The sequence below is a fragment of the Megascapheus bottae genome, chromosome 1, assembly GCF_031878675.1.
Source record: "Megascapheus bottae isolate mThoBot1 chromosome 1, mThoBot2.hap1, whole genome shotgun sequence".
NCBI lineage: Eukaryota > Metazoa > Chordata > Mammalia > Rodentia > Geomyidae > Megascapheus > Megascapheus bottae.
In genome coordinates, this window is record NC_143509.1 from 22,871,749 (window position 1) to 22,887,068 (window position 15,320).

General features: G+C 37.5%; 1 protein-coding gene across 8 annotated transcripts in view; it reads right to left on the reverse strand.

Annotated features, from left to right (window-relative positions):
- Positions 1-15,320, reverse strand: part of Mecom (MDS1 and EVI1 complex locus) — a 62,833-nt gene that overhangs the window by 18,005 nt on the left and 29,508 nt on the right. For 4 of the 8 annotated variants that reach the window (XM_090338621.1, XM_090338618.1, XM_090338617.1 and 1 more), the window contains 3 exons: positions 12,354-13,698; positions 8,849-8,936; positions 4,278-4,304 (listed from right to left, as the gene is read on the reverse strand). In XM_090338621.1, coding sequence (XP_090194747.1) covers positions 4,278-4,304; positions 8,849-8,936; positions 12,354-13,698 — 1,460 coding nt within the window. The remainder of the gene's footprint in view (positions 1-4,277; positions 4,305-8,848; positions 8,937-12,353; positions 13,699-15,320) is intronic. The other 4 variants (XM_090338622.1, XM_090338620.1, XM_090338619.1 and 1 more) reach the window with 2 other exon arrangements.

Here is a 15,320-nt window from a genome sequence, read left to right on the forward strand (position 1 = left end):
CCTTCAGCAACCCCCTCAGAAAATGTTCCATTTCCCCAGTACTCAGATTTTATTTAGAAGCTGTTGACTATCAAAATCTTGAGTAGACAAAGCAAACTCTCAAGTCATCTTATTAAAGCAATTCACTCATCATGTACTTGGATCTGAGACCTATTAAAAAAAGTTTTACATGCACGTTACAGATTTCTCAAAGAACTAAGGTGGCAAAACAAACAAAAAACAACAACAAAAGAAAACCCCAAGAGGTTATCCTTTTCCTGATTAGACAGTAAGGCAAATTTACAAACTTCAGTTCCAAATAAAAGGGAATATTTGAGTATTTCCATCTCTAAAGGAAAAATAAGAAATGCTACCTTTTGAGGACACACAGCTAGACAGAATACCACTAACATCTTCAATAAAAGCAAAGTCTTAACAGAATGACATGGACATCAGTCACTTCTCACAATGGGAAGACTGAAAGCCCAGGTCTGCAAATGACTATTCATGTTCTAGTTAGCTCCTTTTCTCTTCTCTTTATCCTGGAAGCTGCCCTCTCGTTTCATGCCTAGACTCCTAATGCTGGCTACAAATTGCAATGTACAGGGTACCACTGCCAATTTGCCAAATATCTTTCATCAGACACAGGGTGAAAAAAAATTCTCAGAGGAAAGTCAAGATACATTTACTTGTCAGCCGACAAATGTAAACACATTGGGAGGCAGTGAAGGCTCCAAGCTCAAGGGTTTGATTCATAATCACTCAGCTGCTAAAACGTTCTCCACAGATGGGAGTGGACAGCACATTTGTCACTATGAAGGCTTTTGACACATACTGATCACAGGGCAAAGATATGGAATGATGATGCCGCCAAAACATTGGAGGAAATTCTGTCTTAGAATAGAGTCATTATCCTCTTCTGGTCTAGGTGGTAGCATTTTCATACCACTTTAGATTTTATTTATTAAAAATCAATCCAGAAATAACGTACAATACTATTTTATTTACATGTCTCCCTTCTAATTGCTCCTTAAAGAGAATCATTTTGCTATCCTATTCACCATAAAATAAATTATTTGAGTAATAAATGACCTCCAGTCTTCAAGCTGACGAGTAGTAACAAGCAAGGGTAAGGGTCAGGATTACACGTATTCATTGAGAAGGGCAGGAGGTGCTGCAGTGATGATTATAAATGCTTCATTTGTGTCCATTTAATATTTGGGTAATATCTAGTGGATTTAAATCGTGTGTGTGTATGTTGACCTTGCTGGCACGCTCAGATTCCTGCAACAATACTTCTTATAGAAAACCTTTTCTTTTTCTATGGAAAATAGCTTTCTCATGACTTTTTTTTATTCTCGACTTTCAACTGTAACACACATAAACTATAAGTCCTTCGAGTTATTTGAGAGCAATTGGCTGTTGAGAAATGTGTCTTGCTTTAGTAGCTGCTAATAAGTAGCTCTTTTGAAGAAAGATCACTGTGATTACTTTACCTCAAACTGTTTCAATTTGGGGAAAACCATCAAGAAACAAGAAAATATATTATGGGCTTGAGGGCTACATAATGACATTCTGAAAGATAATGGGAAAAAGTTATCCAAGTACCTCTCTAATAGCCACCCAACTTTTGGGTTTTGGTGTTAAATGAAAAGAGAAATGAGAAAAGGCAGAGAAAAAAGTTACTGACAACACACACACACACACACACACACACACACACACACACACACAATTTCTGCCCAGAAATCACTGAAAAGACATAAAAGTTTTCACTGCCTTTTTTGTTTCCTCTTCCTCACAATGCTCTTAGTACACTTGGTTTCCATTGGAAAGAATAAACGTTCTTGTCACAACAGATGAGACACACTTAGACAACTGTCATTTGGTGAGTTCTGGCAATTCTGTGACCAGTGTCAGCCCTCATCTGTACCTTGGATTGAGGGATGATTGAAAATAAGCTTTCTCTAATATGGGAATCTAAACCCCAACTCACCTTCCTATCTGGTCTCACACAAATAGTATTCTTTTAGCAGTAACATATGCTTTATAGAAGTCTTAAGTTTCGGTATTCTTTCAAAGTCTGGCTTGGTATTTTTTAAAAAATGAAGCTAAGTTGGGATAAATGACAGAATCTATTCTTTTTGTGGGGGGGGGAGCATTCCTGGGGCTTGAACTCAGGGTCTGAGCAATGTCCTTGGGCTTTCTCAAGGCTAGAGTTCTACCATTTGAACCACAGCACCACTTCTGGCTTTTTCTATGTACATGGTACCGAGGAATCAAACTCGGGTCTTCGTGTATGCTAGGCAAGCACTCTTACCACTAGGCCAAACTCCCGGCCTCTATTCTTGTTTAATTGTGAAAAAAATCCAATGGAAAAAGTGATGTATAATATTCTAAGAGATTTGCTGAGAATGGGGAAAATAAAGGAGAGAAAACATAGACCATATATTTTTAAAGCATATTACCATGTGGCCCACTAATGACTCAGGCTTATCTCAGATCGGTGACAGAGTTTCCCCCCCCCCTTATGGACTAACAATTTTTATTTACATATATAATAGTTGTTGATGGTATCAGCAGCCAGATGTCTAGAAGAGGAAGTTATTTCACCCCAACCAGTCCCCAAGAGGCTATTAACTTTATACTGACGCAAACTAATATTTAGACATAATTCCCTAGCTCCTACCAAAAACTTCAGCTATGTTTCCAGTCAAATAAAGTTAGTATTTTAAAAAAAAACATTTCAATGGCAAGATAGCATCAACTCAATCTTAAGCACTGAATTTAACATTTAATATCTGACAGTCAATAATTGATGACATGGAAATGTTTCTCGTTAAAGTCATTAAAATGACAATGTAATGATATGAAATGGTATAAGAGTTATGTGACCTACAGTTTCACAATTAAATTACACATGGCTTTATCATAAAAATAGCTTAGTATTCATAAATAACTTGTGATGGGAAAGTTTGTAGATTTCTATATTTATTCACTTGATAATTTTGAGCAATCTTGAAAATCATGGTCATTTGAGGGAGAAGTACATACTCATATTTTATTTTTAATCTCACTTCATGTATCACATGGAACAGTCATGATAGCAAAATCACAGTTTATTTACCACTAAAAATGTAAATATGTATCTTGGTATTTCCCACTAGTATCTGGTTTTCAATGTAAATGGAAGCCTCAACCTTGAAGAACCTGTAACTCAATGAAATGGAAGAGCTTCCCAAGCATTGCAATGACGACAACTATGCTTGGCGCCAAGCTGGTGCAATAATTGGTCATGCGAGTAAAGGGATAACACCTTAAGCTTCTAGCAGTTCACAATAAAACTAAGGTCAAAATTATCAAGTATCTGGTAGAAAAAAAGAAGAGAATGAGCCAGGGACACAGGGCAGCTCTCCCCATCAGAAAGGACAGAGGAAAAGCACTGGGAAAAGTAGACCAGGATAATCAAGGAAATCCCCTGGCTGCACACTTCTGCTTACCCCCCGTCTCTCTCTCTCTCTTTCTACCTCCCTCTCTCTTCCTCCCTCCATAAATACTTTCATCATTTTGAAAGAACTGATATTAATCCATAGAAATCTACTAGAGACAAAAAAAATCACAAATTCATCTTTCATAATACATAATGAAAATGTAAGACTTCCTAGAAAAGAAATGCCAGCATCAGATTAGTTTCAGAAATAAGTAAGCACTAACGTGCACCAAATGAATCATTGCCTTAAAAACCAGGGTCATTTTGATTGAAGAAGTAAACACAAATATCCTTAGAGGAAATTTTAAGATGTTATTTCAATTGACCAAATTTTATTTAAAGGTGAAATACAAATAAGCAGGATTTTTAAGTATATTAAATGCCTTCCTCAATAAAAAGATGAATGTCTCTCCCTTATGTCATTAATTGAAACTGGCTCTATTTCTAATGACTCAAGTTGAGTGTTTTATCTTGTATAAGACTTTATCAAAATATCTTCAATATGTTGTTTTCCAAACAATGGTCATATCCACTCACTGACCCATTTCAAAGCCCACGTTGACGACAGGCTCCATAATTAATATCTAAGTAGAATTATATGAAGTGGGTCAGATGAGTCAAATATGTAAATCTCACTCAATGCTTAATTATATTTAAAAACTTGTTTCAGGAACTTAAAGAAACAGGGAAATGAACTGAGTTATTGTATCATATAACAGAAAGGGGTTCAAAATTCCTCTGCAACTTAGAAGCTGTTTCCTTTTCAATGCTACATTACTTTAGTCAAAAATATAAGTAGGAAACTTACCCAAGTTCTCTGATCAGGCAATTGGAACTGGGAGCAAAATTGAAACAAAAACAAAAAATTACTTCTCTGTTGGTATCTTTATTCCAATCTACCCTTTTGAGAAATTAACATTTATACTAATTTAGCAATTTGGCTTATCATGTAACTATACCTTAAGTAAAAGCTTTGGAAAGAAAGTTAAATATTTTTGTAACATGGTTTAATTTCTCCTATTACTGAAAATAAAGTATAGGATAAACCAATGGTAACATGGCCTAATTTCTTCTATTACTGAAAATAAAGTATTGGATAAACTAATGTTCTTTATTTCAAGAATAAGTTAACGGCTACTCAATCTGTAGCAAAGCAGGTGCTTCCATTTTATTTGTTCTTATTCAATGCAAAATACTACATTTTGCTTTAGTATCTAAATATTAAGTGCTTTTCCTATAAAAGGCAAATCTGCTGCATTTCTGCAATACTCATAATGAATGAAGAAAATAAGATCTGACAAGAAGGTATTGCTTTTAGAAATTCACTTCTTGACAATGAGACTCAGACCATCAAAATATCAATTAATAGAACTAAAATGTTCTAAACTATTTATAAAACATATGTTATCATTCACTGGAGGGAAACTCTGTGGATTAGAATTCTTTCCTGAGAACATAAAGACTAGGTACACTTAATGATATGATCTTGCTTGCTGTCTTTAGTAAGATAAAGACATAGCAATGTAAAAGCAAAATAGAAACTGAATGGTAATGATTTCCTATCACTTGGGGAAAAAAACTAACATACCTAGTGCTTTAGAATGTAGTAATAGGATAATCAGCCAGTATATAAGTATGAGTGGGAAAAGATATAAACTTAAAATAAAAATTTACTTTGGTACAGATACCCAGAAAAATCAAACCTTCAAAAAGAAAATGTGTAAACAGCCAAAAAATAATATTATTAAACACGTAAGAAATTCAAGCATATTAGAATAATAGCCATTTTTCCCATAATTGCCAAATGATGTCTAGGACAGCTCAAATGAGCTACCCATGTGGCTAGAGTGCCCCAAATAGAAATCAATAAAATGGACACTCTGCAATCACACTGAAATGTTCTTCCTTATGTCCCTATTTATAACAATTATCTTTTTTTCCAAAATTATAATGCAAATTAAAACATTCAGGGAAAACCAAATAGTGCTGATTTTGCCTTTATAGGAAAATGAAAGGCTAAGTAATCTGCCAGACCAAACATCCTCCTTCAAAAACTGAGCTACAAGAGAAAATTAGGCCTTAAGGATTTATCTCTTAACTTTGATGCCTGTGTCCACATCTCTTCTAAGTAATTTTGATAGAAATTTTAATAAATATATATATATATTATTCTACAAGGCTGATCTAATAATCCTCAACAAATTAGATAAATACTGATCGGTGTGTTCCCATCATTGATTACTGACTGAGCACTGGGGAGCAATGTGCTGTAGAAGGCAAAAATGTAGAGTAAAATTGCAAACATCGGACTTGCTCAAGAGAGTACACAAGCGTGAGATGACTGTGTATGTACTTTCCCCTAACTCACTGACAGTGTGGCCTACTGGTTATTACTATGATGACCTTGAGAAATAGGGCAGACATTCTTATTTTGAAGAAGAAAATTCATAAGGCCAGAGAAGATATGTGATTTGCCCCAATACTCTTTAAATCAATAGTCTATCTGAGAATCTTTTTAGTTAGAAAAATGTGGCAAGCCATAGGAGTAAGAACCTGCTCTGCTATTGGGACTCCATGCTCAGTGTCACCTTACTGCTGCCCAGCAAGGTCATGTCAAGGACACAATAAGCATCTTTCCAATACACAGCAAGGAGCATGAGTGCATGGGGTGGGGGAAAAGGCTTTTTGCTACTATTCTTTATATTCACAATGGGATGCTTTTGAGCCACCAGTGTTTCTATATGCCAAACACATTACCAAACAAGTCCCGGAGGTAAATCCTCACAACTACTGTTACTCTGGTAAGACTGGGAGGGCAGCCCCACTTAACAGATAAAGGAATCTCAGGCACATGAGAACAGTGTGCACGCCCTGTGACTCCATCACGTCTGCTCCTAAATGGCAAGGCTGGGTGGCTTGTTTGTTTTAAGGTACATCTTGAAGCTAGGATGGAATTGCTGGAACACTAGCAAACAAAAGTCTGCTATAACTTTGGAATATTAGAAGTGATTTTCTGAAGGGACAGCCTGGTCTGAGGCAGACCAGAGGCAGAGTCAGGTTTCCTGTAACCCACTGTACACTGAATTAGCCATCAAGGCTATCTAAACGCAATGGCACATTTCTGTAGCAGCTGGTAAATAACCTCTACCCTCGGCACTCTGCGAGTCCTCCCTCCTCTCCTCGTCTCTTCTCCAAACACCTCTCAGATACCCCAAGTATCCAGCAAACAAAACAGCAGGTACAGTAAGGGACCCCAGTGCCTTGCTCTGGGAAGGCAGGAGTTCATTCTGATTAACGGACACTCAAGGCGATACAAATTTGGAAGATCACATTGGGTCTTGCGCTAATGATACCATGCATCAACAGACAGTTCCATACAGCAAGAACCCATGTTCTTGGGAGAAAGAATCACATTGCTACGGTGCTCCTGAGATCTGCCATCCTTTCTTGACTTTAGGAATGCTGAAATATCACGTTTTCTCTCATGACAATTTAAAAGACATGGGGGTGCTCTACCTATAGGACTGGCATATACATAAGAACCAGACTTTGTCTTGTGAATGAGTGAATTTGCTTTGATTAGCTAGAAATCTCTGAATTTCAGAATGCATGGGGGGTCAATTTTCTGATTTTACAAATGAGCAAACTAAAAGCCAGATAGATTAAATTGCTCAAAGAGACTAGATCCCAATCCAGTTATTTTTCCTGCTATACTGTACATCTGTCACACCCAAACTCTTCAAAAGTCTTTGATTACTAGATTCTCAAGGTTACCAAAATAGTAAAAACAACTTGATGATTTATCAATAGTTGGGATGGCAGTACAGGGGAGGGAGAAGATGGAAGGGATGATATTGATCAAGGTGCACTGTCCTTATAACCTGAGGTATGGAATTATAACTCCTTCATACAGCTACTTAATAACTAAAAACAAAAATTTAAGGCATCTTAAGCAGATTTTGTGGGTCTCAAAAGTCAAGGAAAATGAGAAAATTCCAAGGACAGTACTCAGGCCCTGAGTTCAAGCCCCACAACTGGCAAAAAAGTAAGTAATCTTGTACCTTTATAAATATGTTTATCATTAAATGAAAAAATGCCAACCTATGTAAAGTCTCAGACAAAATAACAGACAGCTTTATTAGCATGTGATTCTTACAAGTGATAAATAAGTCTAAATATGAAGGCATTTAATTATAAATGTTTGCTGGTTTAGTATTTGGTGGTTTCTATAAAAATTACATAAATGAAACCATTTTTTAGCTTTCCTATACAAAGTTAATGCTGCAATCTACCTAAAACTCTTGGTATTAAATCATATTTTTCTAAATCGGAGTTAGAATGAGAATTTTTGAGCAAATAGATTTATCTAACAGACTCAAGAGTTTTTATTTCAACTGTCAGCCTCCTATTCAAGAAAATAGTTTGGGAAAGTAGTAGAAAAAAATAAAGAAAGTGTAACAGAGAGGAAAAACATAATATCCCAAGATGAATTTATTTTAATTAGCTGATATATCTATAACTTTTAATAATTTTGTTAAAGAATCAACATTTTAAAATTAACTCTTTTCCAGTCATTTTCATAAAACCTTTGCGATGCAGAAAGATCAGAGTCTGTACCTTTTAAATAAAACAAAACAAAATGAAACATTAAGAAAGCAGATTCAAGATGTTAGTATATCAATACTTTCAATACAGTTCTTCAGATGTTGACTGTCATATAAACCAGATTTTTCAAACAACAACAACAACAAGCAAATATGTAGAAACATAGAGATGAAGCAATAGATAATCCTTTTTGGTATTCTCCTTGCATTAAGAAACTGTATACATTGCAATAAATGAGTAAGATGGTTCAGCAAATGGCTCTGTGCATTGAGAATGTTTGTGCAATTACAGAACTCTGCTGGAATGCCCAGTAGTCTCTAAACGAATCCTTCACCCTCTATGGTCAGGTGGACTCATTTCCTGTTTTTTATCTGAGCACTAAAGGAACGGGAATGACCTCTGTGAGTTTGGGACGAGCCACAATACGATCTGTATCTTAGTATCCACAATGTTGAAACACAAAAGACAACTTCAATATTTATTTCCTTAGCTCTGTTCTGCTTATTCCAAAATGCACTTTGGCTCAATCAGTAGTTAAGAGCAGACAATGATTTAACACCCAAATCCCATTATGTGTATACACATATGGTCACTACTGGTTTTTTTCCCTTGAAGGAACTCAGGTTTTAATTCTGCTAGAACTTCCTGTGTTCTCCCACGGAAACGTCATAGGAAATCCTACTGTGCTCAAGAGTTCTTTCATTTAGTGGCACCTGTCTTTCTGGATCAACAAGTTAGTTTACAAGCTTGAAATCTCACATTCAGAATACTTACTTGTGGGTGAAATAAGAATCCTGGAGAAGGTCTCAAGTATTTCTCTTTTAAAGCTTCAAGTGGGTCCGTTAATTTTCTTTTCTCTACTCTGAAAGGTCAAAATTAGATTTTGGAGGTAAATCAGTTTCGTATGTCCACTGCTACAGAGCCACTGACATTTAACATAGCAAAACAAATGGTAAATTACTGGATGCACATGAGTACTAACAGAAAGGCATCTGTTCTGCGCTCCAAGAATACTGAAGGGAATTCTAGGTGCTCAGAGACAGAAAGTCTTATTTATGATGGAAAAATCCTTCTCAATCATAGCAGTAAGAATGAGGAAATACAGTAAAACAGAAATCACTCAATCAGAGGCATTTGTCACAAATGTAGTACTTTTCCATTCCCCATGGAAGAAAACTTTTATGGTTTTGAAATCATGATAACTGGGTTAATTATGAAAATTAAAGCTATTTTCTACCAGGAAGGTGTTACTTCAACTATTCATTGTTTTTTCCACATTTGCCAAGAGTAGTAGAGAAGTTTTAGTCGGATGCAGTGGCTCACACCTATAATCCTAGCTACGCAGGGGGCTGAGATCTAGGTAGGAAAAGTCCAGGAGGCTCTTAAGTCCAACTAACCACCAAAAAGTCCGAAATGGAAACATAGTAGTAGAGTGCTAGCTAGCATTGCATGCAAAAGCTAAGGACATTGCCCAGTTCCTGAGGTCAAGCCCCAGAACCTGCAAACAACAAAAATAAGAATGTTTCTAATAGCTAGCCATACTGCTAGCTACTCATTCAGATGAACTCAGATAGGTAGGTAGGTAGGTAGGTAGATAGACAGATAGACAGACAGACAATCATGGAGAGAGGAATTTTTGTATGTATATGCATATCTGTAAATATGAAATATGAATATAAATGCATCTATAATATTAATATAAATATACATATATAACTTACCTATAAATCTCTTGTTTTTAAAAATGCTTGGTAGTCTATTTTTAATTAAGCACACATAACAATGATATCAATTTCTTTTACTAACTTCTAGTCATTTTCTTAAAAAAAAAATAAAAAACAAACAACAAAAAAAAAAACTGTTGAAGGGCCAGAATTGTGGTAGTGATAGTGCTTGCCTAGCATGCATGAAGCTCTGAGTTTGATTACTTGGTACCACATACAGCCAGAAGTGGTGCTCTGGCTCAAGTGGTAGAACGCTAGCCCTGAGAAAGGGCAAAGACAGTACCCAGGCCCTGAATTCAAGCCCCAGGACTGGCGAAAAAAAAACAACAACAAAAAAAAAAACCAAAAAACTATTAAAGACATATGATGTTTAAAAGAGAGTTGAAAGCTGAAAAAAACTAAAAATAGACTAGCTCTGGAAATTTTATATATACGATCTATTGCATAGAAAAGTTCACTTAGTAAAGTGATATTAGATCTATTTCATGGATGGAAAAAAAAGAATGTCTAGGACATAGGAAAGCCAACATATCAGGCTAGGTCTTGCACTGAAATCTGAAACTTTCATGAATTAGTTCAATGATGAGCTTAGGCCTCCAGAGCTGGAAATGCCAGATAGAAGATGAGGGATCAAGACATGTGAAAGGGTATCAATGTATGTGAATTAATGCACCTCCTATCTGGCAAATATCATGTAACCCTTCTATTAATTACAATAAAAATATAAAAAATAAAACCATAAAAATAAATAAAGTAACAGAATATTTGTATCATTTTAAAAAAAAAAGAAGATGAGGAAGAGGAAGGTCAAAAGGTTATGGAGACAGTCCAGTGGATATATGTAGGAATTGAAAGCTTATTACTATTGGAAAGTTATATTAAAAAGTCTGAAAAATTATCTTCACAAAGGACTGAGAAATGTCACTGCTTTGAAAAGTGACTTTACTGGAAATCTGACATACCAGCTATACACACATTACAGAAAATCTGTCTTTTCTTTTTTCTTCTGTAGTGATAGAAATGACATAAGAATTAGGATCTCAACACGAAAAGTAGGTGCTAGTGGCTCACACCTCTATTTCCTAGCTGATCCTAATGGGAAGCTAAAAACAAGATCACAGCTCAAGGCCAAAATGAGCTGCAAAGCTCACTAGACCTTCTCAATCCATAGCGGGGCAGAGTAACACATGCTTGTGGTCTAAGCCTGGTGGAGATTGAGGATTGGGAGACAGTAGTTCCCGCCCAACCCAGGTGAAAAGTTCATAAGAGTCCATCTCCATGAAGATAAGCTAGAAACAGGACTGTACTCCTATCCAGGGACCTCGGAGAGTGGGGATTACAGACTGCTGCCACCACCAGCCATAACCTGTGTATCACCCTCTTGTATTTCTCTTGTCACATTGAGTTGAAGGTAGCTTTTCACATACTGATAATCTCCACTAGTGCACTGAAGAAGCTTGAGGGGGAACAGACCTTGGAGTGAATAAAAATTGCATCTCTAGTACATGGGTTAGTGTCATGAATCAAAGAACAGCCTGGCAATCAAGAATAAAAATACTCCCATCTTAAATAAGTTCAACAACAACAAAATATGTTTCACATGATCCCTTTAAGTGATGTCTTGACAACATGCATCACGTGGATGAGAAAGTAAATTGACAATGCTTGTCATAATTATAAAATGCAATAAATGTAATTATTGCTACTGATATATTTCTTAAGAAAGCCAGAATTTAAGAACTAAGTAACTTTGAATGGTCACAAAATACTAAGAAGCCTTTTAAGAAAGATACATGATTTACTCAAAGAATTGAATACATAACCTAAAATTAAGTAAGAGAAGGGGTAGGTTGGGAGGGGTGTGGGAGAATGTTGAAAGAGGTGTCACTGATCAAAAAGCACTGTGTTCAACTACTCTGGTGTGTGGTAACCCCTTTGTACAACTACTTAAATATATATATATACATATATATATAAGGTTTGGCTGGATAATGAAACATGGTTGTGTTCAAGCAACCACTTACATTATATACAAAACTCCTTTGTGACTGTTTCATTTAGTTGGGGTTTGTAGGAGATTTATTTAGAAGCCTAGTATGAGAAATGTGTATTAAGGAAGTGGAGCTGAGCTAAGGAAGGGTTTTGCTGTTGTATGTCTTATCTTGTTCTAAATAACCCAACCGACCCACTTATGCATCCACAAATATCTGAATTAATCCTTCAGGGGCCTCATTCTTTTGCCAGTTGACAATTTGCTTTGAATACAACGTTCCCATATTTTCCGCTCTAAAAGAAAGCGTTTAAAAATAAAATTATTGTCAAGGGGAAAAAATTCTATGGGCTAATTCCAAACCTCCACGTTTAGATACATCCAAAGAACCAAATCCAAAGCTAAGGAGCCAGCTTTCTGAGTGAGGAAGCCAACTGGCCAGACCCAACAACGCCCTTCTCAGTTTTGTGATCACCGTAAAGATCCTAAGAAGACCACGGGTGAATCACCCCAAATCTCCCTTCTGTTTGTCGCTCCGTGTCTCCTCATCTCCCTCCACCCTTACCTGTAAATCGGGTCCATAAAGAAGGGAGTGGGTCTTGCGTGCTGCAAAGAACCATCTGACGATGGTCTTGCTTCAGGGTGGTTTCCCTTCTTTTCCCCAAATACGTGGTTTTTCCGGGGCTCGCTCATCTTGGTCCCACTGGCTCTACTTCTAGTGCCCATGCTCAGATCCAGGGGCTGGTCTTGGCTTGTGGCTGGTGTGGCCGCAGGCTTGGAGGGGCCTTGAGTCAAGGGCTTCTCATCTTTTCGCTTAGTGGTGAGATCAAAGGGGGATTCAGAGACTCCCTTCGGAAGTTTCTTTACTTCATTTGGTGATTGGGGTTCCATTTTCAAAGGTAACGATCTCAAGTCTCTATCAGGAAATGGGTACATGGATTGGGAGAATGCTGGAAAAAATGGGAGGGGAAACATGGAAGGGTAAGGTAAAGCTCCGACTTTTTTGTCTTGCAGCCCCACCAGTCCTGTGGAACCAAAGTATTTTTCAGCAATAGAAGCAATAGCCTTTATAGAATCATTCACAGCTCCTGACACCGCTGTGTGTTCCTCTAAGGATGGTGAGAAAATGGAATGATTGCTGTATTCTTTCTTATTATTTATTGAAGCCAGATTCTGCAGAGGGCTTACTTTGTCTTTGAACATTTTACCATTTTCTTTAAATTTCTCTTTATCACTTTCAATGTCACTTTCCAGATCAGAGCCCGAGGTTGTCTCCAGGTCACTGCCACTTGGCGTACTGACATCATCAAGGTCACTACTCTCTGACTGGTCACTGATTTTCTCAAGGGGCCCCTCTTCAGAGGACCGCTCGGGCTGCAGCACCACTGGCTCATTGTCCCCTACAGGTGGGTGTTTAGAGAGTGCCTTCAAAATATCTTGGGTAGCTGGTAGTGTCATGAGGGGACTTTGACTCTTGTTTGACTGTTCAGTACTTGATAGTGCTTTAACAGGAGAGCTAGCAGGTATCAAAGGAGGCCTGTGGTACAACCCGGAAGGAAACAGACCAGGGAAGCTAAAAGAAAATCCAGGAGCTGTTGGAAAGGTAAGACCAGCAGGATGTCTATTGGCGCCAAAATAGTCAGCAAGGCCCGGGTTGGCATGACTCATATTAACCATGGACGTTTTATCCATAGCTGGGTTTCCAGGAAGTGAAATGCCTTGGCCAAAAAATCCACCTGCCGCAAAATGGTTCTTGCCCTCACAAAACCTCCTGTGTTTATTTAAGGAAGACGTAGTGCTGAACATTTGTCCACAGTCTTTGCACTTGATTTGGGTTCTGCAATCAGCATGCATGCGCTTATGACGACAAAGGTTTGAAAACTGAGTATAGGATTTATGGCAGACCTCACCTGTGTGCAAACAACAAAAAAGAATCTCAGGCTTTATGGCAATTGCTTCTGAATTTAGCAAGTATCACAACTGGTTTCCCCCTCCCAAAGAATGTCAATTAGGAAGCCAGGAAAAGAAGTGGGAGGTACTTATCTGTGTGCTCCAAACCCACTATGCCCCATTTCACTAGATTCCAGAACCCAGGCAGCAGCCTGGCAAATGTCTGAAAGCAGCACAGATAGTTCATACCGAGAGATATTGCTTTATCCCATTATGCAAGGCTTTGCATAATGCAGGTATATTCAAATACGTATCTATGCAGTTCCAGCATGCATTGCTTCCCCCACCCTGATACCTCACTTGTAGAGTCTTAAAACTCCAAAGTCTTATGTTAAAGTAAGAGACATTCCAGAGGGTCCTTTACATTTTTATACCCCTTCACAGTTTCTGTATTGGACATATTAAATCAAAATGAACCTTTCCCTTGGCCTGACATTTCACCTTTCTTACCCCTCGTCATGGGGAAAGGCCAGTGCCTTCTCTACTATGATCTAATTGGTATTATTATATCATGCACTCTCATCATTCACACATCAAAGCCACACAACAATGCACATTGTGTATTCTGAGACTTTTTTTAACAATCATTTTCATGATTTGAGAAAGACTGACATAATTTACAATGGCTCTATTTTAAGCCTGCAAAGGAAGCTCAATTGAATGTAGCCCATCCTGCAAGGCCGGTTCCCATGAACTAGGATCACGTCCCCTGACTTCCCCTCACACTGAGGCTGTGCTAGCCTTCCTGCGTTTATGAAAGCCCTGTCCTTGGGAAACATGACCACTTCTTGTCCTATCTATCTCCCTCGCTTATTTCAGGGCTTGACTTCTCTGGGGATGGCCAACTATGGGAAGTAGGAAGAGTCCTGGGGAATGCTCTGATACAGAAAGGACACGGCAGTGAGAGAAGCAACTGAAATGTCTTTCTCTGAGAATTTGCTAATAAAGTAGAACACCTCTGCCTCACCTCTATGTCAATATAACTAAGGATAGTTGTACAGCAGAGTTGAGGAACACTTGAGAGCACCCCTTTTTAAAGCAATGTATATTTTACAGTGCCGCAGGATTAGATAGCAGTGTCCTAAGCATTTTACTTTTCATTTCACTTTGCTGGGGGATGAGTTACTTTCTGTGTGAGCTGATTTTAATGCTTCTGTATATGTTTAATATATGCAGAAATATGATACACCTTGCTAGTAATTGCGAAACAAATTGATTTTCAGAAATTAAGCCAAAGACAGAAAGCAACACTGATTGCTTTCATATGATGCCTGCTTTTCAGTGCCCAATGGTGAAGCAACAAAGTCAAGGCAATAAAAAGTTGGGGAAACTCATGCAAAGGAGATTTCATAGACTTCAGTCAAATCTCATCAAAAATGGATTCTTACACAAATCCTTAAACAAAAAGTATAAAGTGAGTGAATATCTACCTTTTACATCTAAAGATACTGATTGTACTTGTTACTACAAAAGCTACCTCCACTTATGGGACATTGTATGGGCTGTAACATGCATTGCAATGGGAATGGAAAAGCGAGGTGATTTCCTTTCGAATCACCCTACTAAAATATATTAACCAAAC